This window comes from Topomyia yanbarensis, chromosome 3 (genome assembly GCF_030247195.1).
Source record: "Topomyia yanbarensis strain Yona2022 chromosome 3, ASM3024719v1, whole genome shotgun sequence".
Lineage (NCBI taxonomy): Eukaryota > Metazoa > Arthropoda > Insecta > Diptera > Culicidae > Topomyia > Topomyia yanbarensis.
In genome coordinates, this window is record NC_080672.1 from 253,797,251 (window position 1) to 253,821,877 (window position 24,627).

General features: G+C 37.0%; 1 protein-coding gene across 1 annotated transcript; it reads left to right on the top strand.

Moving 5' to 3' along the window:
- Window positions 1-6,222: 6,222 nt before the first annotated feature.
- LOC131690802 (UBX domain-containing protein 6) lies at window positions 6,223-7,997 on the top strand. Its single transcript, XM_058976826.1, has 2 exons — window positions 6,223-6,362; window positions 6,447-7,997. Exon 2 carries the CDS (start codon window positions 6,533-6,535, stop codon window positions 7,844-7,846), a length of 1,314 nt encoding a protein of 437 aa, XP_058832809.1. The 5' UTR covers window positions 6,223-6,362; window positions 6,447-6,532; the 3' UTR covers window positions 7,847-7,997.
- Window positions 7,998-24,627: the final 16,630 nt, after the last annotated feature.

A 24,627-nucleotide genomic window follows, 5' to 3' on the forward strand; every position in this document is an offset into this window, starting at 1 on the left:
AATCATGTGATAAGCGACCCACTGATAAAGCTATATGCACGGTTAAATAAAACAACCTGCAGAAAAGTTCTTTTAACTTACTTTTGAGTTGTGCGTCGCTTTCGCACTTATTAGTGTTGTCAAAAACAAAACGAGAGGTTCGACTCAGTCGAGGTCTTCCGTGGAGGAAGGTACTTTTGAGTTGTTTGGGGTGAACTCAAAATTAGGTAAATTCAACTTAAATTTGAGCATAAAAAACCTATCAATGAGTTGTAATTTTTGCCGTGGTTAAATGGAAACTACTTTCAACACGGTTTACCTAATTTTAAGTTCCCCCACGATACCACGAGATTGAGTCAAAGGAACTCAATTTTAGGTAGTTTTTTGTTTCCGTGTGGTATCTATATACTAGAGTCAATTGAACGTTCAAGAGACGCGTCAATTCAAAGTCTATCTGTGATAAAGTAAAGTCCCGAATAGAATTTTGCAATAACATTTACTCCTAAGACAAGACGTGGCAATAGGGGGGGGGCGTTTTTGTTCCAATTTTACGTCAGAATGGTCCAGCTCTAGAGGCAGATTACTTGTGATGCATTTTTAAAAATCAGCAAAATTAAATGCATTTCTTTCCATCAAGATAGAAATTCGTAATGGATTTTGCGTTGCGTGTAAGACATCAAAACCCTACAAAAAACAGCCTTACATTCAACAAAACATCGAACAAAGTTGATCAGCGTAGGACGATTGTTAAGTAATCTTTTCTGCGAGAAAGTGCAAAGATGATGCAAAAATGGAAATTAAATGCATATTTTTTAAGTTGATGCAAATTTGTTATACATTCCTAGAGTGATCTGCCACTAGGTCCAGCTACTGATTGGTTGATTCTGACTTTTTGTGCCGTACGCAATGTTACTGCAGGGATATCGAAATGATGTTTGGCAGTGTTGCTATATTTATAGGAAAAGATTATCAGTATTTTTGTCGAATGAAATTATCTTTAAAAAGTAAAAATAGCTAAATTCTCGACAAACATATGATTACGGCCTAAAAGCCAACTGTCAAAATCCACTTTGAATGGAAATTCCGAACAAACCGTTACACGCCAATCACAGATGTTGGTAGTAAACGAAAGAGGAAAGTTTTCTCTCGATTTTTCATTGAAAATTCCTGCTAATTATTGAAAAATTACTGTACTGTCACAATGAAAATCATGGTTTTGTTACTGTACATTTCTATTAGGGGTACCCATTAGTGCGTAGAAAACTACCCATTTTCAATAAAAGTGGAATAGCCCACTTAATGGGTAAAGAGCTTGTGCCTATTAATGAGAACAGAACTTGTACCACCGACAAACCGACATGACAGCCAGAACGATTTCGGTGAAAGTTTTTGGCAAATAATTTAAACTCGGAACAGTAGCTCCATCTGTATAATGAATTACACATTAATACTTAACGTGTCTCTCGTAAAATAACACTAATGTACTCTAGTAAAAGTCTGGACAAGACATATTCAAACGAGCAGAAGTTTTTCGAATTCAAATGAGCGGAGCATCACATATTAACGTTTCAAGTAGAAAGTATTGTGGTATTGACTGGCTTTATTCTCTAGTTAACTCCATGAAAAGTGAATCGAAAAAATTGAATCAACTTCAAGTCGGTTCCGACAGCATGAAGTACAAAGTCACTTTACGCTCGTCCGGACATGCTGCAGACTCAGGTGATTTGTATTCCAATGCCAAAAGACCCTGACTCCTGCGGTAGCAGGCAAAAGGTTAAGTCGTCGGGAAACTCAACACTTGCTTAAATGACCCTATTCCACGCTTTTCTAATCTTTCTTCCTTCAACTCCTTGCTCTCCCTTGACTACTATTGCTCTTAACATTGAAAAATATCCTTTACCTGCCAGTCCTTTGCTAATTAAATGCCGTTACAATACCTTCGGGATTTATTATCACATTGATTAATAAATAATTCCATTTCCACGAACGAAACGATTTACGATCGGACCATAGATCTTTCGTCGAAAATGCAGTGTATGCCATTTGCCCTGAATTACCTTATATTTTGTCAAATATCGATATATGTTTACAAAATTTAGTCAGCCCAACTTCTTTAAGCCAATTGCCTAGAAACTGTGGTTGTCTATTTCCCCTTGTCCAAATTTCCACTGGAGGAACTCTAGATACACAGAGTAGCTTCGATGATTATTAGAGAGTTGACTGGAAATTTCGTAACTCGTGCTGCCAAATGAACGTCCGTTTGACAGTACGAGTTACAAAATTTTGCGACGACTCTTTAATACTATCATGCCAATTTTGAAAATACAGTTTCATGTCAGTTTGTCGGTGTTTGTACGTCAACCTGGGTACGTTTTATCCATTATTTTTCGCAGAACAGTTACAATAAAATATGTAAAAATTACCCATTCATGGAAATGGAATGAAAAATATTGAAAATAGAATTATTTCTGAATTTAAAAATGCAGACATTATAAAACATCCTTTCACATTATTTCCCTCTCATGGAAGTATACGAATCTCGATATGGATGTTCTAAAACAAAAAAAAAAACTAAATAAAACCTGTCACTTGTTAGAATATCATTATTGGCTTCCAAAGCAGTCAAAATTGCGGAACTGGCGCATATTTACAACATCTTCAGTGGTTTAAACTCCCGTTGTTTTCGTAGCATTGCCGAAATGTTCCGGCACGGTTTCAGCTACCAGCCGATAATTTGCAGGTTCCAATTTACAGGATCAATATACCCATAGGCATTACCTCATCGAGAGGTTGTGACATGGATAAAAAGTTGGCAGCGATGCCACATGTTTTTGTGGAATGTCTGAAGAAGAATAATTAAAATGTCTGTAAAAGTCTGTAGATGGTTGTGTAAATCCTATTTACACAAGGTTATAACTTTAAAAGTGTGAAGGAATCACTCGAATTGTGAAGGAATCACTCGAATTCGGATCAAATTATTCTAGTGCAATTTTGTTAAACACTGTTACTCTTTTAAAAGTCTGTAGATTTCTGATTACGTCTGTAGGAGACCATCAAAAGTCTGTAAAATACAGACATGTCTGTAAATCTGGCATCGATGATTGTTGGAAACAAAAAAGTACCCATTTATTGTCAGCTCGAATAACTTCAGAAAATGGGCAATTTGAATACACAAATGGGTAAAGTTTTTTTGCAGTGCGGTTGAAAAGTAAATCATAATCAGCGTTGTCAGTCCATATATTGCTTGTGACACTAAAAACTGGATTGTAACCGCACTGCGCACTTGCTATTCTTCTATTAAATCCTTCTCATAGACTGGTTAGTTCGACCAAATACAAATGTATTTGGTTCGACCTAAGACAGGACAAGACAACTAGTAGGCGATTTCTGGAGCCAGCGTGGACCCCAAATGACGTCTTCGAATTTGACTAATGGGATACTGTTTTCGTTACCACAGGGCTCATTTCGCAGTGTTGGCATCATGATCAATGCAAGGTGCCTAATAAAATAATGTGAATTCGTCAATTCTGCCTCGTAAATGTTTGATATATTAAATAAAGCTGAATATTCGAATAAAGATTCGACGTTCACATAGCAAGATGGCGGAAGGGTGAGTCGAATAGATTTATGAATGTTGATTTTGTTCGTGCGGTCTGATATGATATGCTGGCCAGATTTGCTAGAAATATGTAGTGTTTGATATGGCGAAATGTTTGTTAATGAAGCGGACATTGTGTATTATAGCAACATATCTAAATATGAAAAAGAAATTGGTTGCACTGCCAACATCGCTAGCCGCATACAGTCAACTGTCATCAATTATTCAGCAGGGCACAAAAAAGCAAGAAACTCAAAAATAAGAAGCCAGTTGTCTCGTCTTGCCTTAGAGTTCGACAGGTCTGACTTAGAAAAACTCTAGTAAGAGAACTGCGGAGAGAAAAACAGCATTTTTGTCAACGTATGCCCCGGCATTGCATGGCAACACGTCCAATGTTATAAGAATAGGCAATGTTCGATTGGATTCGTTTTTGGACAGCTAAACGCGAATCCAATCGATCCAAAATGGAGTCTCCGCAGTTCTCTTTCTAGAGTTTTTCTAGTCTGACTATGAAAGTACCATCTCTATCACTTCAAATATACGTGTTTTGACAGCTCGCAGTTTTCAGTAGCAGTTTGATCACTCGCACTTTGCAAAGTGCGGAGTCCAGGTTGGTGGGAATATGTTTACATTTTTAGGTGGCTTTTACCTGACAATGAAGCCAAATCTACCTATCGAACGTGTCAGTGGCTACCTCAGCGTTGTCAGATGGTTTGATACAATATCGGTATAACTTTGAATAAGAAACGGTATTGTTATCGGTATGAACCGAGGACAAATCCAATTTCTAGATAAACAACAACCATCCTATATCGTTAATGCAAAAAAGTACCCTTTATTGTCATTATTTGACTGGTATCAATAATGAAACGCAACTAAGTATGAAATAAGGATTTGTGCCCTCCTGTATAAAGACTGGTTTTACCAACAAATTTTCACCCTAGTGAGAAATTTTGGTTTTTACCAAATTTTCCTCCTTAGGGTGAAATATAGCTTAATGAAATCTAGTTGGCGCGTCGATCAGATAAGTTTTATGTTAGAGAGCCAATGGATTGTAAGTGGTTTGAAAGCAAAAGAATTCACATTCGAATTTTTATCAGTATAGTTACCCTGAATTCCGGCTCGTTTCCGACTGAAATTTACTAAGTAGGCGGACACAAAAGCTGGAGAACTGGCAGCTCATATATCAGGAAGAAAACACTGGCATCCCATGTAAAGTCTCGCCAAAGAAGTTTAATTCGTTTCCATTACCAAACCCATAGCAATCAATGCATGCTAGCAACATACAAATCAAAACACAACGAACGTGTGAATTGTATTAACAGCATTCGCTTCTGTTTTAAAATTACATTTTTCTCGCATCAGGTCACTATGGTTTACAGCAATGCCAACCTTCCAGTTTAAACTGGATTCTTCCAGTTTTTTACAACATCCAGTCAAACTGACAATCCGGGTAATATTCCAGTTTTCTGAAATTTGAGCCAGTTTTATCCAGGTGTTTGTTTTATATTCAATTACTTAGTTTCAAGTCACAAAATTGTAACTTGATTAATTTAATTTTCAAGCGAGCGATGGGAAGATGGCGAGTACCCCAGAAAAAGTTTTTAATCCGCCGTAACACCCACCTGAACTCTTCTTATTGTGAGCAAAATGGTTATTCTATTGAGAGCAAAACGGTTCGGGATTGTACATTTTCATTCAATTTCAAATGAATTTTACATATTTGACACAATGTACATAAAGACAGTACATTGTGTCAAATATTTTGATGGACATTTGTTAAATACTCAGCTAGTAGCTATAGAGGTAGATCGAGGTTTTGTTGGCCGATTTCTCTTGCGCCAACATTTTATTCTTTATCGTAAGAACGGTTTAGGCGCATCCTCGAGTTTACGAAAATGTTTTCAAATTTAGGATTTTGCGCATGTGTAGATGGAGACCAACAATAAAACAAAATTCGAATGTAACTATAACAATTACAAGCAAATTCTAATGTTCTTATATTTTTTTTTAAATTTGGACGACAATATGAAACATTGAGTCGGTTGTTCAGTAAAAGATATGGAACATACGTGATTACTTAAAACTACGTTCATTGAATCGTTGACTTAAACTGTACAAGGATAAATTAGGTTTCTTTTCCGAGCATCCAGTTTTTTTTCAAGAAAGGTTCGTCTTTTTGAAAAAAAAAGTTGGCAACGCTGATGGTTTATCAGCCCTTTTCAAAAATTGCGTGGTATCGTCCGGCAGCTCTGTTCACTTCAACCATACAATTTTTAATGGGATGTTTATCTTATGAGTCGATTTTGACGTTTTGATATCTTCATCGTGCAGAAAAAGTAATATTTGTGAAGAATATCGCAACTTTAGTTGAAAATTACCTTTGTAGTCTCAATGAACTTCAATGTGTTATCCGTGCTCAACATAACATCCTTGCTGTCGAAATATTTAAACTATTTTCGAGCACTGCAGTTTTCAAGTCCGGGTATTGAATCGCCTGTCCTCGACGACGGAGAGGCAGAAAATATCGAAACGGACTATTTGTCACAGCAGCAGCAGCCTACGCAACAGATCGATTTTAGTGTCCTTTCAACCATCTGCTGCTTGCTTAAGGACATCGTAGAACCGTGGATCGAAACCTTTGGGCACAGTCCTCTTCAATTCACCGAATTTCAACTACACATCGGCAAAACATTTTTAATAATCCTATTCGTGAACCTATTGCTAATTGCGTTTTACTGGAGAAAGTACGGCAGCATCATCACCGATCGTTTTATTCGTCCAAGTAAGTATTTATCGATTTTCATTGTTTCTATTGATGAATCATCGTGAACGACTTCGAAGAAAAAAATGATTTTTGTGTTTATAGGCACTGCTAAAGAAATTGAGGAACTGAAACTTTCCGTTGCCCGGCTGAAACTTCCAAAGGAGCATAGCCCGAGGATTTAAAAAGTGATGTCCAACTCAAAAAATAAGATAAAAAACTTCTTCCTTAAACAGAAATTAAAATTTGGCGCACCTGGACCGGGTCGAAAGCTGAACTCTGAAGCACCTCCACCTAGCTCTTCTCGTTCCAAATCATCTGGTTCAGCATCAAAAGAAGTTTACATTCCGCCAAAGCGAAAAGAATTGTCGGCCGAAGCGAAGGCAGCTGCCGAGGCTGCGTTGTCACGTGTCCAAAATAGGGACAAAAAAGAATTCAACACATCTCTAGCGGCCATTCAGGCTCAAGTTCGACGAGAACTCGAAGCTGAACGTAAAGCGAAAGAATTAGCCGAACAAGGGCCAGCCGCAGGAGAGAGTACAGCGTCTACCGAAGACGAACGGAAAGATCTGGCAGTGCAGGGCGTGTACTTCCGTTGTCCTTTGATAAGCGAAGAAGTACTACCTCGGGCTGAATGGAAAGTGAAAATCAAGAATTTTTTGTACGAACAGCTAGAGATCGAGAAAGGTCTTTCAGCATGCCTAATAATCTACAACTGTAATCCCAAAGAGAAAGTTGAAACCTGCGTGGAGACGTTGATCAAATGTTTGGAGAACATTATAAATCACCCGAGTGAAGAGAAGTATAAAAAGATACGCATGACCAATCGGATGTTCTGCGACAAGATAAAAGTATGCGAAGGGGCGCTGGAATTCCTACATTCAGCTGGATTTGCAGAGATAGTTATCGATGACGAACCTTACCTGATTTGGTCCGAGGAAAATATTGAGCCCGATAAATCTTTAGATGTTCTTGTCGATGCACTAAAATGTTCAGAACCTTTTCATCTGGAACTGGACCGCAACATTCAAGTTCTGCTTCCGTCACAAGTGCGGAAAACTAACCTGCCACCAGATTTCTTTCGCATCTCACTAGAAGAAATCAAGCGAGAGCAGCAATTACGCAGCGAAGCACTAGAGCAAACGCAAATTCTCAAAACCAAAGCCATGCGCGAGAAGGAAGAACTTCGGGTCGTCAATCGCTATAAATTCTCGCTCATCAGGATTCGTTTCCCGAACGGCGTATACTTGCAGGGAACTTTTAATGTGTACGAAAAGCTTTTCCAGGTGTTCGAATTTGTGCAGTCATGTTTGATGCACGAAGCGGCAGAATTTGCCCTGGTTCTACCAACTGGTCAACGCTTCACGGATACCGATATGGAAAAATCGTTATTCGATTTGAGACTGGTGCCGAACATTGTTCTCAATTTCTCCTACGAAAATGAATCCCGTGAACTGAGCGATTTGCTGAAGGAAGACCTGATGCTGCTGATACAATCGTTCTAAACTCGAAAAGAAGGGTAGACATTTTGTTATTTTGTTTTTAGTATCCGTGTATTTTGGTCCGCACATTGTGTCGTTTTTTTTTCATACATGCAGTTTAACACCTCAAAAATGTAAAAAAAATTATTTAAAATATATTTTGTTGCGAAACATAGCTTTTCTTTTTTGACTGAAGAATCTTATTTCGCGCTTGAAATGCCGTGGTCTAGCATATTTTGGTATGTTGAAGCGTACACGTCGATCGGGTTGATCAAAGGCAAGCCTGAACTGGAACGTAGCATCGAAACCATTAGCAACCCACATGTGCCCAGAAATGTTGTTGGTACTGGGAGCACGGATATTGCAAGTACTGGGACACGGTGTATATATAAAATGACCTTATTACAAAAAAATAAGCATCGCTGAATTTTTCGCTATTCGATAGCAGACCTTTAGATTTTTAATTTAAGACTTGTTTGAAAATAATCCACCGAGGGTCGACGAACATTTTTATTTTTTCAGTTCAATGAGGGCGGCTAACTATCGCCAAAAGCGGAAGGGGCCAAAATAATCAATAATGCCATATGTATTCGATAACATATAAAATGGTTTCAATTTGAGTATATATTCCTTGTTTTGACGTGAGTTTTTGTTTTGTTTTGTTTTTATTTCAAGGGTTTTTAGGAACGTGTCCATTGGAACACAGAAAGAGAAAGAATGACCGGAACGATGAGAATTAAGAAACGGTGAAAATTCACCTTTTTATTGGAAGCACTGGGAAAAGATATGTCCTCAAGCAGGAATCGAACCTGCGATCTCCCAGTCTCTAGTTGGGTGCGTTAACCACTCCACCATCGAGGAACTGTGATGATGCTATTCCCGACGGTATTGTGATCACCGCCACAGCCTCCAATACCTACCAATTGATCTATCGACCCCCGTTTCTTCATTCTCACCGTTCCGGTCATTCTTTCTCTGTCTGTTTTCCAGTGGACACGTTCCTAAAATTATATTTGAGTGTTTTATTACAAGACTTATCATACATTTATATTAATAAATAAATCTAATCAATCGTGAATGTTATACTGGTTATAGCATCATTAAAGTTATCGCTTCTTATTCGAAAAAGTTGTTGATCATGGAATAAGATGGTAAATTCCACATATGGAAATTTTTTGCAAGATAGATGGAAATCCTTTTTATTTGACACCCAAAACGCCCACACTGGTCAAGTTAAGGTTGAGATATTGATCAATTAAAAATGGGACAAAGTTTCATGGTTTGAAAGCACTTACTAAAAATGCTATATCTCAGCATCCCGACCGAATTTTCACAATATTTATTCACGAAAACTTTTGTAATAAATAGTACTTTCCAATACATGCCTTTGGTTTAATGAAAAAAAAATGATTTGTGGGGATTTTCTTCAGAATTCACTAAAAAATATTGTTTTCGCTTTGTTTAATCATTGATCATTGATCGTTTTGTTCTGTCATTGATATAAGCACTTTTTGTGAAAAACTTTTAAATGGAATTTATTCTCAAAGGTCCACAGACAAATTAAAAAAAAAATTAAAAAATAATCGGACTTCGAAAAAATTACGAAAACCGCTTATATACGACAATTTTACTCAAAAATGGCCATTTTTCATAAATCGCATTTGTGGAACCTCTAGATAATTTTTTTAGAAACTTGATTTGTTCTACAAAAGTGCTTAAAATATGCTTATCTTTCATTATAGGATTGAGCTCCATGAATTTTCGTACATCGATTTTTTTGGGACAGCCTAATACCATAAACCATGATATTTAGCTTTGAACTGGAAAAAAATTGTTTTGAATCCCTCGGTGGATTGTTTCCGAATTAGTTTTAAATGAAAGGTAAAAGTTTCTTTCATCCAATAATGAACAATTCAGCTATGCTTATTTTTTTGTCATAATATTGTTCTATTATACACACCGTGGGGAGTACGGACATTGTTGGAACTTGGAGAGCGCATATACACGAGTAGGATTCACACGTTGAGATGGACGAAAGATTTAGAGTGTACAGAGGAAGAACCTAACACAGAAGAAGGAAAAATTTGGTTTATTCCAATACCAGGAGAAATTGGAAGTACTTCGGAGCAAACAGGGAGAAAATCATTCCGCCAACGGCAGAATCGGGCAGTTCATCCAAGTTTATCAAGCTTCGTTAGCTAGGGTGACCATATCAGACGAATAAAAAACCAGGACAGTCGAAAGGGGACTGCCTCCCCCGTTACCTCTCCATCAACTGTGCATTTTCCGTAGGTTTTCGGAATTTAAAATGTTCTGAGATATGGTAGGCCAGAAAGTCCTTTAGAATTCAATCACCGGCTACTTTTCGGATTTACACACACCCAGTTCTCGCTACACCACCTTCAGCGAAGGTTTCATGCTATTTTTGGAAAAATTGGCAATCCTGAATTAAGCGGATGATACAAAATATTTTGAGATTGTCTGTATTGAACCCGAGGAGTTTTCAGCACTAAATACACGTCATTGAAGTAAAGCAGAAACATCAACGGTCTCAAGTAGCTTCTATCCGCTATTCCTGATGTAAAAATAAGTACTTGGCAATCTCTATCTCTCGATCGAAGAGCTAGGACAGCTACAAATCTACCGTTTATTCCAAATTTAATTTTTTTTTCGATTGTTATCAAACAGGGTATAAGTTGGTGTAATTCAAATCAGTTTGACAGCGACATTTAGGTACTACTTGCATTGATCCTGAAGTTCCATAATCACCAGCTCGAGTGAGCACTCAATGAAGTTATTACACGTTAAATATTGATGTTTCACCATTTCCCGTTTTAAAGATTGGAAGCATATTCGCGGATTTCCAGCAAAAACGAAAAATGATACTGGCCAGATAACTCTAGCAAAAGTGTTACCGAAACGTCGATGTGTCTTCTCAGAGACCAAAGGAAATTCTTCAGGTCCCAGATTGAACGACGAATTGAACTGAGAAGAAGCTCGTTTCATCGTCATTGATATCGGCCAGAGTTTGGTCCACAACTGGAAACGGTTGGATTTATTAGGTTGACAAATATCATTGCAATTTCTATGTATGAAAAGGAAGTTGAAAAGAGAAATAACGAGGCATTTTTGAAGAAAAACGCTTCGAATACTATAATTGGGACATTCGAGTGTATTAAGCTTTGTTCGTCGTATTCTGGTCGGTCGTAACTGCGAGTTGGACAAGAGTGAATACAGCGTAGACACAATATTGATAAATATTTTAGCCTTACAGGAGAAAAACCAGGACAAATCAAACGTTTTTCTCAACTTTGCAGGACATCAGGACAGTCAGTGAAAAACCAGGACATGTCCTGGGAAACCAAGACGTATGGTCACCCTACGTTAGCAATATCTCATGGTTAACAGTGTCGAATGCAGCATAAAGATCTGTGTAGATCGTGTCCACCTGCAGTTGTTTGGACATTTTTTCTGTACAAGAGGATGTGAAGGAGACCGACTCCACCGATCGACCGGGAAAGAATCCGTGCTGACAAGTGCTTATGTAATGTTTACTAGTAGAAAACAGCACCTAGTTGATAAGCGATTCGAAAATTTTTGAGTCGACTCTCAGCGAAGTGATTCTCCGGTAGTTATCGATGTTGCTTTTGACACCTTTCTTATGTACCGGAACAACACTTCTAATCATCGGGACAATTTTGCTGTTTTTTTCAGATCAGCTGAAGGTATAGCACTTAGCTCTGGAGCATAAGACGATTTCGTTTTTTGTATTGCAGAGAGAACCGATTGTTCTGAAATGGTGAATACATCCATATCCACCGCACAAACGGGAACATCACGGGACGCGTTGTTGAGCTCGATGACAGTTCGCGTATCAGCCGTGAGGACACTCGAGAAGTAGCTGACAAATAGGGAGTACTTTGTCGCCGTCGTAGTCGCTACTTCGCCATTGTAGACCATCCTAGACGGAAGACCCGTTTTCTTTCTCTTCGTATTAACAAAAGTCCAAAAGCCCTTCGGATTTCGAACACACTTAAGGAGAAATTGATTATAGAGATCAACCGCAACATCTACATCCACTTGATCAAGTAGTACACTCCAGTCAATCAGCAATAGTGAGTGGCGTAGAGCTACTAGATCAGTTTTGAGAAAATTACGACAAGTCACAGCTAAAGCTCACAGATAGGACAAGTTCAGAGTCCACGGAGGCATCCTTCGTTACCAAACGTACTTCAACGTACGTCGATGCCGGTAATTATAAGCGAGTCCAACCAAGCGGAAACCAACCTAAAACCAGCTGCAGTAAGCGTTACCCACAACCCACAGGTAAAACTTAATCCCCCGTAGAATCAGGTAAGCCACCACATAATAGCAGAGAGAGAGAGAGAGAGCGTCAGCTGCGTGAACGCACATCGGAGGTGCTTGCGGAAAATAATTTTTTGTAGATGAAAACGCGGTCGGAAACGTCAGAAAAGTTTTGTACGCGGTAGTTTAAGGACTCATGTCTTTGCAAGTGATGTTTTTCGCACATTAGCAATCCGTTTAGAAACCTAACGTTTAGTTTTCACCGGATCCACCTTCATTGGAAAAGAAGTTTTTCGGCGGCCATTGTGCTTTTTTCGCTCACTTTACTTATGCGGTCACACAGCCGTAAGTTGAGAGTGTGTTGGTAACTAATCGCTGCGGAAGATGTTACACTCTAAATAACACATTGTGATAATATTATTCATGGCAAGGGACACCTATACAGCCTGTGGACTGAGAGAACCATCCAAAAACTAAGTAAGCAAGTAATATACTTCACCAGGAAATTATCGACTATGGGTACTTCTGTGAGAAATGTACCGTACTAGGAACTCATTCAGAAACAAACGTCGTCCTCCTCTACCCGATCTCACCGAAGTCAACGAAACTATTTATTATCGAGCTCTCAAAACAGCTGGAAAGACTAAACTGAGCCAGCTGCGAATCGTGTAACTTCGAAAAAGCAACTCCATAAATTAAGAAACCGAATTCAATTGTCAGATCAACTCCGAGAACGACAGACGGTGCAAAGTGCTTTGGTTAATGCCCTAGAAACAAAGCTTGAGGTGATCGAATCTGGCGCAAAACTTGCTAATACCTGTCTCCAAAGTGCAAACAAATACAAAATCGCAATTAATAAGATACCCTACTGAGTTGAAGAAAACATCAAAGATCTTGTGCTGGATGTTTTGAATTTTTTGGGCGCCAACGAACCAGCGTCACACGTTGCCGACTGTTTCAGAGTACCGGTTAAGTCCTCCCAGTGGAGTGACCGCTCCATTACACCAACTATCATCGTCGTTTTCAATCATAAAGAGGTGAAGGAAAAGGTTGTGAAGCTATATTTCGAAAACTACAAACAAGCTAAACTGCGCAAACTTCAGTCCAGACTTGCCGTGGATCATAGATATACTCTGAATGAAGCCTTCAGGATGCACAATCTTGCACAAAAATAAAGCAATATAGTATAAATAAAACAATATAACAAACATAAAACGCTAGTCGACTCGTTGTTTGTCTGGAACGACGCTATTTCTGTTCGTTTGCCTCATCAGAAAAACTACATCTGATCGAAATCAACCCCAATCAACTCCTGCAGCTAAACACGTCTTGCTAGGATTCAGCAAACGAGTCTTTGATTTTTTTCGACGCTATGTCCACCGATATTTTAGACATTACTAGCTGCAACACATAAAATGGCACAATTAAGCAACGTGATCATGACTAACTAACGGCAATCGCCTGCGAATTGCGCAATTAAACGTCCGCGGAATTGAAAGACACATCGACTGAGTTAAATTAATTTTAGACCAAAAACAGTACCACTTCTTCTGACTCAGCGAGACAAAGCTCAAAGCTAGCTCCCCAATTGGACCAGTTAATGTGAATAGTCCGAATCTGAAAGATCACCCAGCACGCTCCATGACACCTAATTAGTGTTATCATCGCAAAATTTGTTTTTTTGAATTTTCAAAGCTCCCCCCCCCCCTCTCATGTTGTGACAAATATCAAAGTAAGCTCAAATGCTAAATTTCACATCATTTGGACCATTCCAGACCCCACTTCGCTTAAATTTTTTGAAATGTGTGCTATGGGAATATATGGAGGAAAAATATATATATTTAATATATTAAATATATATATTTTACTTTTGAAGTAGCACTCAGAAATTACAATTCCCACCTCTTTTTAAAGAATTACCATAGTATTTCAATGGAGATATTTCTGTTTCTCGAAAAATACCAGAAAGTGGGGCACTGGGTCATTTTGCCCCCAAAATCCCCTAGTCGCAATAATTTTTCTGCTCCGTTATGCAAATCATACATATTTTGCATTTTTCTAATGTGAAAAAATCTCAGAAACCAAACGAAACTATTTTGACCTTTGTCCGAAAACGAGAATGGGGGCTTTTGTTATGGGGCCTTTTGTCAACCATATTAAATTTTATCATTTTCTCGTTTATATTATTCTTCAATCGATTTTCATAAAATGTAACTTGTTGAACATGGAAAATCCTCAGGAACAAAATCAAAATAGATTCGTTACCGGTAAAATTGATAAACATCACATTTTCTGACATTTAGTCTCGAATTCACATTTTAATCTTTTAATCGCACATATTAACTCAATTTAATAATAAATTCTTTTACTACTTTTAGTGTAAGATACGCTTTGGAATCACATGAGAAAAGTTTCATTCCTGGAATTCATTTGTAGAGTTAATGTTCAAAAAATTGATGTTTCTGAATTGTACTAGTAACGAATCGATTTTTGTTTTATTCCTGTATTTTCCACGTTCAACAAGTTACATTTTATGAAAATCGATTGAAGAATAATAGAGATATATGAACGAGGAAATGATAAAATTAAATATGAATGACAAAAGGCCCTATAACACTAACTTCTCGTATTCGGACAAAGGTCAAAAAGACTCCGCTCGATTACTGAAACTTTTTCACATTAGAAAAATTGCAAAATTGGCATGATTTGCATCACGGAGCAGAAAAATTATTAAAAATAGGGGATTTTGGGGCTAAACTGAGCCAGTATCAAACTTTCCCGTATTTTTCAAGAAACAAAATACTAAGGTAATATTCTCTAAAAAGAGGTGTGAATTGTAATTTTTTGAGTGCTACTTCAAAAGTTATAGCATTTAATATATTTTTCTTCCATATTTTCCCATTTCCACGAGATTGAGTCAAAAGTACTCAATTTTAGGTAGTTTTTCGGTGGCGTGTTGGTTTTTTATTACCCAAGGTTTGCGTTTGACTCAATGCCAGAGTTGCCACCATTTTTCGAAGAAAATCTGGCAGTTCAACTAAAAATGTCTGGCAAAATCTGTCACTTCACACCAACCTCAAAGCCATCGAAATTTGGCATACACTTTGGTCTTCATAGAGCGTGTATTAATCGAATATGACCCAGATTTCCAAAATTTGTTTGTAACAACTTCTATAATTTAAAAATCTGATATAATAAGAGATGTGACTTTTGTTGGAAGCTTAAAAATACTCTGATTGTTCCAGATAAATTTGGAATAATGGAATCCCCACTGGGGTGTGACGTAGAATTCAGACTATCTGGCAAAATTTAAAAAATCTGTAAAAATGTCAGGCTTGAACGAATATCTGTTCAGTTGGGAAAAATCTGGAAGATTCCAGATAAATTGGGAACATTGCAACGCTGCTCAATGCGATAAATACTTCCCAAAAAAGTTCGACAGGAATCAATTAAACATGAATTCATGCGTGTTTTTTGAAAAGGGCCAATAAGCATACTGTCAAAATTCACTTTGAAGGGAAATTCCGGACAAACCATTAATCGCAGATTATAAGTCATAGCAGTAGACGACAGAGAAAACTTTTCTCTTTCATAAAATGTTAACATCAATTCTCGGCGAGTTACGGTTTGTCCGGAATTTTCTCTCAAAGTGAATTTTGACAGCATGCTTATTGGCCGTTTACAAAAAACACGCGAGAATTGTTTCCAACGAGAAATTGATGTTTTTATTATTGTTACACCTCGAGTATTTGATTACGGAATTTGGAGCGGGAAATGGTGTCGGATTTTAATCACGGATAATTTTCTAGCGTCATCTCTCCAAAACGTGAAAATAAAACTTAGATACTTGTATAAAATACCAGGCATAGATTTCCAAACATAATAAAAACATCAATTTCCCCGTTCATGTTGAATTGTATACTAGTAACGTAGAGAAGTTTAGCTCAGGCAAAAAACTTCGTTGCTAAGAACACTAATTCGACCATCACAACGTTGAAACCATGTGTATATCTAGGGTTACCAAATGGGCTGAAAGCGAAATAAGGACATCTTGAATTTTGACCGAGACTAATGTGGTTTTCGTTTGAGGCGAAACTGAGTCAGTTCCTAACCCCAACTGCTGTCAAAATGTATGAACTGACAGCAGTTGGGGTTAGAACCTGACTCAGTTTCAGGTTCAAGCGAAATCGCCATAACAAATTTTCCTCATCTTTGACTAAATGTGTTTGGTTGAGTGGTGTTAAGAAAAGATTTCCAATATTTTTTTTAGAACAGCGCTTTTTTGTTCTTCTGGGGTCCTAAGAAACTATGCAGAATATTAGGTCATGGCTTCCCGTGTTACATTTAAAAATTTGTGTGGATATTAGTACGAGAATTCCTATTTCATTTTCATTTCCAAAAATCAAAGTTTTTTCTTAAGTATAGAACTTATTGATTAAAGTCCTTGAAGTAACTAAGATATTTGCCGTCTGTGCTACAAAGTGATGGCTGTTTAATATTCGATGATTCGAATTAGAGGACAAATCTTTTTTTTTCTGTCAGCGCTCAACAAGATGAGAAACATGAAAAGTCAATGTTTTTGAATAATTAATCTGAACATAACAAATGAAAAGACTATAAGGAAGTGAACATTTAAAATGGCGAGTAAAATATTTCATTCGCTTGAGTGAATTTAATCTAATTGATTTCAAATATAACATGGATTGAGATTAAAACTAAGGAAATTTGAAGTAAAATTAAGGACGCTTTCCCAAATCATCGAAATTAAGGACATGTCCTTTAAAATAAGGACGGTTGGTAACCCTAGTATATCTATTACGAAAAAATCGACGTAGACCTGACTAGACTAGCTCTTCCAAACAAAACTCTTCCTATCTGACTATTGTAGTCAACCCTAGTAACAATTGTGGTTTTATGATAGTTTTGTAGCCACTGATTAAACTTAGATTGCAATTGTAGTGTGCTATAAAACTTCAATTGTTACTTAGGAAAGGAGCTAAATACATTATAAATAGAAAAATAACGTTGAGCGTAAAAACACAATAGAAAAGCTATCCAATAACTGATGCATGTTGTATCTCGACGCCTACCGCCAGTACAAACCGTGCTGTAGCAACGATTGCCGCTAGTACCTCCAAACTAAAAACTAGCAACACCAATAAATAAGCAAGCGTCTTTTAAGACGGATATATAATAGAGAACAGGAAGAAAGAACTGTGAATCAAGAAAGCATTGGCAATGGTAGTAAACATTTTGATTGGCCTGATGTCACGACAGGCCCATGTGTTTCGTCTAACTACTGAGAACTATTGGAACAACTGTTAAAGCATTAATTGCAAATAGAAGTCAACTTTCAATCCAAAATTCAAAGTACCAATAAATTGATTGGTTACAGCACCGAAGGGTTATGTTACGTTTCAATTGAATTATTTTGTTTAACCTGTGTAGTTATAAACGGACAATTGTTTTCTTTGTTAATTCTCGAACAGCACATACTAAGCCTTAAAGGGGGTTGTCGTGAAGCTAAATCCTTATCAGGGGATGGTTGGTTTTTTAACGAAATGCTACGATATTTAAGGATGCAGCCCTATGTAATTTTAATTAGTTATTTTACCTTAGTTGAGGTTTCACAACAGGTTGATGTATACAAACAATAAACAAAAAACAAATTTCAGGGCGAAGTACGTTCAATAAAGCTGTAAAGCGACAATCTCCAAGTCAATCCCCTACGCAAAACAGCATCTCATCTCAGCAATCAGGTAGCAGCGAAATGCAGCGCAAGTTTCGCTCAACTCGCTCAGCACAAGCAGAGCCTACGTGATTACATAGCACAACAGAAATGAAGGATATCAGATCATCCAATCCAAAATTGCTTTCTTCTGCCGGCGCCATACGAGCGTAACTTCCACCTATACTCACATACTAAACAAATGTGTTCGACTCCAATTACGAGGGTAGGTCAAAGCGATCGTCAAAGTTTTGCTCATTTTTCATTGCACGAGTATATTAATTAAACAGGTAAACAAGAATCTTATTCAATGTTTACCTTTCGATTTATCTTTTCATTTATGATACCATCCGATTTTGATCAACAGATGTGTCATCAGTTAGCACACATTTTCGGGGTGTCAATATTTTCGCATTGCAACCCGGTGGTACTGTCGATAGGCCTTTTTTGTTTACCGTACTGATCAGTAGATGTGTTTGCCGAATCAATAGGGGTGTGGTGTTCATCGAATTGTCTTTTAATTAGTAGTCTGATAAAACAAACTATCGGAGAAAATTTCCAATCCTGTTCATGTGGAGCCAAGAGGAGTTGACAACAGAAACTGTTAATTTGTGAATTTGGCGGAATTATGACCTGCTGAAGTTGCGCTAAAGTTTAGCACATTAGAATGAAATTTGATTCTAACTTATGTGGGAATAACCGCAAAAATTAAAAAAAAAAACTTGGAAGGAAAGTCTCCACGAAATACTAGTTATATTATGATTAGAATTCCTTTAAAACTTTCATTTAGTTCTTCTTTATTGTTTAAAAAATTTTACATGATGTGAGCTACCGGATAGTGTGGTACCTAAGAGTGTGATACTATCTTTGTCAGATACTACACCCACACCATGCATGTAATGCCTATGAGAATCTGATATGCGTACGTAATGTTTTTGTTCATGTATGATGGGCTGACATCACCACCCACTCACGTTAGTACATACAGTTCATTCCGTTGATGCCGTTACTTATGTGTTTTAAGCTGCTTTTAGCAAAAAATACAAAACGTGTTACATATTGTCCATAGCATCCTTATCGAATAATGATATTTGATACGATCAAAAATTGAGTTATCTTTCAGGAAAGGCACTCATATTTTGTTTTGGTTTTAATAAACATCTGTGTTGGTGTCAGGAGGGTCGTCTCTTCATCTTGCGTGTAGTGTAGGTTCGATTCCAGTGTTTGCGATTGTATCAGTCATGCACGTCATCTGATTTTCATCGTCGTATGTGTAAATGTAAATAAAGAGAGTATGGGGAGAAACGGGTTCCATTATATTATTTTGAATCAATAAACCATTTTCGAAAATCAGAGACGTATGAGCTAATCTTGTCGAAAAACCTGCTGACAAACTGATAAAAGGCTACTGTACAACTCGGAAATTTGATCGCGGGATTTTGTTCCCCGTGTGTTTCAAGTTGTGGATGGATTTTCGATTTTACATGACGGAAAAAAGTCTTCACAAAGAGTCAAGTTTCCCGAAATGTAAACTCAATCGTGAAAAACGTCACCTATTTTAAAAATTCTTCACACAAAAAATCCAACCGGAAAAAAATTCAACATGAGTTGTTTTTGACTGATCATATGATGTTTGTATGATAGTTTGAAGAGAAAATATTCCGTGATCAAAATCCTGCGCAAAGTTTTGATTAAATTTGATCACCTCGGAAATGGCGAATTTGGGCACGAGATTTTTACACAAAATCTTTGTTTTACATATTACCTCAGAATGCTCTAGAAAACACTTTACTCTAGATTAAATACAACATAAATACAAAAAAGTGGGGAAAACTTTTTTTCCTGGTAAATTTTAAACGAAAGTAGCAGAGATAGAATATTTTTTACTCCACCTTTATTCCCCTAAACTCTTGTACGAACCGAAAATGGGTGCTTTTATTGAAATGTAAACTTTTCACACAATACCTGACTTTTTATAAATCACCTAGCCATGTCTTTACAAACTCCAAGGGAAAGGGAATGTTAGTAAGGAAGATAGGCGAACCCACATAATCAACAAAGATATTATGGATGTTTGATTTTGTTAGCAAAAAAGGAAAATAGAAAATATAATTTAGAGGAAATTTGACTTAATTGTTTATTATTTAATAACATGATAATATGATAATAACATAATACGGCAATATGATAACTTGGTAATATGACAATGTTTTAATATGGGTATATAAAAATAGTATAGCGCGATTATATAAAAATATGTTGCAAAATGTGAAGCAGAACGTACACGCCGAAGAATCAGATCTTTTTTAAAAAACAAAACGTTTAGTTGAATTTCAAACTTGACGAATGACGGTTTCAAACTGAAATAGGCGTTTCTCGAAAACACCTATTTGGTTTAGTTCAACAAATACTTCTGTTTGCATTTTAAATAGAAACATTGTTGAAACAAAATAAAATTTGTTAGATTTAACAGTTCTCTTTGTTAAAAACTAACAAAATGTTTGTTTGATTTCAACTAAATTTGAGATGTTCTCTCCTTCGGTTAATACTAAAGATTTTTTTGTTTCTTCGAACCTGTTTGTTAGGTAAAACTTATCATGCTTTTGTTGTTTCAAGCAAAATATTTGTTGAAACTATTGAAAAGCCAACAAATGAATTTGTTGGTAATTTCAAGCAACGGTTTGGTTAAATCAAACCTGAATCTTGTTTGTCACTATATCAAACGGGAAAATTGATAATTAAAACCAAAATTTGCATGTTCTTACAATTTTTTTCTGCGTGTAACAGGCCCCAGTAAACTTGTATTTGTGCTTGTATTTGTATTTATCTTATGTGCATTTCGAGCCTCAATGGTGTCTTAATTCTAAACTTATTACTAACACTTAAATTGTTACAAAAAATCGTTAAAGTAATAATATCAATGAACTCAAAAAAAAAAAAAACAATGGTACAACACATAATAAAGGAATCAACCGAAGATAGCGAGTCCATTGAAGGTTCTGGAAAATCGAAGACGCAGAGTTTGGCGAGACATTATAGTCGAAGTCTGAAGCGACCCGGTTGAAGATCCATTATAGGCCAGTAATGGCTCCATGCATACTATAATTAGTACGCCGAAGTGGTAATCGGAGCATAACCCAAGTAACCATAAGCATTAAGCCATTGCACTATATTGACTATACATTTGCACTAATGTTGCATTAAAACTCTATTACAGCATTAACAATGCAATAAAGCTCTACATTAGCATTAATAATGCATAACTGCACAGCCGACATATAGCATTATCGCTTGTTCTATATGCGTATATAAATAGGGTTGCCACCTCTGGAGAGGCTGTGACCCGGAGATTTTCACTGAACTAGGGATGGTGTATTTTGAGTGGAACTAGTCAGAAATTGGAATCAAAGCAAATGTTTGTCATTTTATAGCACTTTAATTGCTTTTTATTACTACGTTAAAGTAAAGCTGTTTGAGAATGGTTTTATCGGTTTAATCTGGTGTAATATTTCACTTCCCCAACTATGTGCCAAGAATATAACAGCACCAGCTACACTCGCTGTCGCTGGATAAGTCGAACGAGCATTGCTCTCCTCCACAACTAACAGGAAAAGGAGAGCAAATGAGGCAGTGCAGCGGCATCACATGGGGAGCACTATGTGGTGTCGCTTATTCATCACCAGTGGTCGAAACAAAGGGCGAAAACTCACCTCCCTAGCAGACAGTTAAGGGTCGCTGCAGGAGTAGTAACCCAAGTAGCAATTGCAACTTGTTGAAAGTTTTAAATGTTGCACAACTGCTACAGAATATTTTTTATTGTTGGATATATTTGAAAATAATTTCTACGGGTTTTTAAACTGATTGTGCAACTATGTAACTACAGAGCTGGCCAATAGTGTTAAGTATGCAAACATCAATAACAGTTGTGAAACTAATCAGAAACTTTGCTAACTTGCACAAACAGTCTAACAAGTTGCAAATGCCTCTTTGTTTGCCATTCCACCCTAAAACAGAACTGTCCAACTACCCAGTGCTCGACAAATGGCACAGCTATTGTTTTCATTATTTTGCTGCAATTAGGAACATGTTGCACAACATACAAACAAAGTGCGCTTTTTCCATAACATAGTTGTTACCAAAAGAGTTACAAATACTATACAGTAACAAAGCGTGCTACTTGGGAACAACACCGGAAGAACTCGTTGACCTAGTCAGTTGGATTAGAACAAATCTGTCATACTATGGTGCTGCTGGTGATAAGCACTACTAACAATGAAGTGATTTGGTAAACTTGCACCAAAAATATCTTTTTACATTATTTTAAGCGACTTAGCGGGATGCATCCTAATGGTCTTATGCTAGAAAAGGCGAAATATAGTGCTATGAATGCGCAGAGATTGACAACTCGTTTCTGCTGTACTAATGCTATTTTATACCACCAGCATGCAAATGTCAAATTTGAAAGCCTATCATTGGAACTACTAATACTATTAAAAATCTTCAGTTGGCTGTCATTGTCCGCCATAGTTTTAAACCATTTCTTATGTTTCCTTTCGGTATGATGAGCAAAAAGGAAAAAAATTAAAATAAAATGTTCTGTTTAAAACCGTGATTGACTCTCTTCTGATGCATTGTAATGACTATCTTTAATGGGTTTTCGTTCTCACATGATATAAATGGTTTATGAAGACTACCATCAATAAATCTCGAACTGAGGTATCTTGCCTCGTCCTTCACGATAAGTGCGCTGCGTTTGCTTCCTAGATTATATTGGATATGTTCGATTGAAATGAAATATGCCGAATATAATCTTCAAGAAGAGTTGCATAACAAATAAACCCACAGCGTTACAATAGCATTATACCGGCTTTTTATTTGCTCTATAATGGCACTAAATGCACTTGTAAAGCTTACATGCTTTAAATATCCTTGAAACATGTACGCGTTATATCAGCTTTATATACTCATATAGAGCAAGCGATAATGCTATATGTCGGCTATGCAGTTATGCATTATTGATGCTAATATAGAGCTTTATTGCATTGTTAATGCTGTAATAGAGTATTAATGCAACATCAGTGCAAATGTATAACCAATATAGTACAATGGCCTAATGCTTATGGTTACTTGGGAACTTTGGTTGGTCATTAGTGATCTAAACCCCCACATCCAAGTAATGTTGAATCCATTTGAATTCTTTTGGACATCATGGTGTTACCAGTATATATGGGAATTTGCTGTGCGACCGCACTCTTCAAGCCATAACTACCTTTCAGATGAAATTTGTGAAAATCGGTTCAGCCATGTATGAGAAAATTGTGTTTGTTTAAATGATAGTTTTCGGTCTCGATGAACTGAATCGAATGGTATATGACACTCGGCCCTCCGAGCCTTGGTTGTAAAGTCGATTTTTGAGTGATTGCATAGCCTTTCTTTATACGAGAAAGGCAAATATCGGCTATGGCCTAGGGGCACTCTAGGAGTGTGTTGAATGTTGGGCTAAATTTTTGTAGGGTTTTGACGTCTTACACGCAGGCGCAAAATACATTATGAATTTCTTTTTCTATGGAAAGAAATGCATTTAATTTCGCTGATTTTTAAAAATTCATCAGAAGTGATCTGCCCCTAGGCTATGGCCCAAAAAGACGATTTTTGACAAAAACATTTTTTTCAAGATACAGTCGTGATTCGCTGGTTGGGCCACACCTATGTCCAACTAACAAATTTGATTCGTTAGTTGGACCGACTGACAGATGTCAAAAACTCTTCAAAGGAGACGTTAGGAGTGTAATTGCATCTATTCACATCTCTAATAATTGTCAGATTGATTGACAAAGTAAATTTGATATAAGATTTTGACATTCAGATGCTTTTTAGTTGGACAATGGTCCAACTAGCGAAGGTCCAACTAAAAAACAGTCCAGTTAAAAAGTGCCGACCAGCGAATCGCGACTGTAATATAAAATCTCGACGTTTCATGTATTTTAGAAATATTTAGCATCGGAAATACGAATTCGATTTCGGAAATTTCATGGGGTTAGTTCCGGATTATATCGGAATTTCATATGTGACCGGACGGCTCAGTTTATATTTTCGGAACCATACAACCGATCCAAATATACCTTGCACATGGGATTAAGCATGTGAAAATCTGCCCAAACATCCCCGATTAACTGATGTAAGCTTGTTAATTTTGATAAGTGGCCACTTTCCCGTGTCACTTCCGGAACTGTCTATGATGGTCAATGTGGTTAACGAGACTTCGGTTGGTCGTCAATGCTTTGAACTGCAAATGCAAGCTGTTTGACACACATTATAGCGAAATTTTTACCTTTTTTGCATTCCGATCTCGCGGTTTGAATCGAAATTTTCTATGTTCAAATAGCAGTTTACGGGGTTGTGAAAGCTTTCATTTGAGACTAAGTTTGATCCGGCCATCTCCGAGATACCGACGTATTTGTTATTCTAAATTTGGATTCTTCCACCGGGATCAAAGCTACATTGAATGACTGTTAGTGACCTAGAACTACAAATCACATGGTGTGGTCACATTTTTGAAAAAAAAATCACCTTTATACATTCATCGCAGTATCCGTTGAAATTGGCAATTTCTGCGTGATAGTACTCATCACCCTGTAGTTCCGAAACTAGAAATCGGATCCACACAAAATTCAATAGCAGCTGATGGAACTGTTGTACCTTTCATTTAAGATTAAGTTTGTGAAAATCGGTTTAGCAAATTCCGGGAAACCGATGTGGACAAATTATAGCA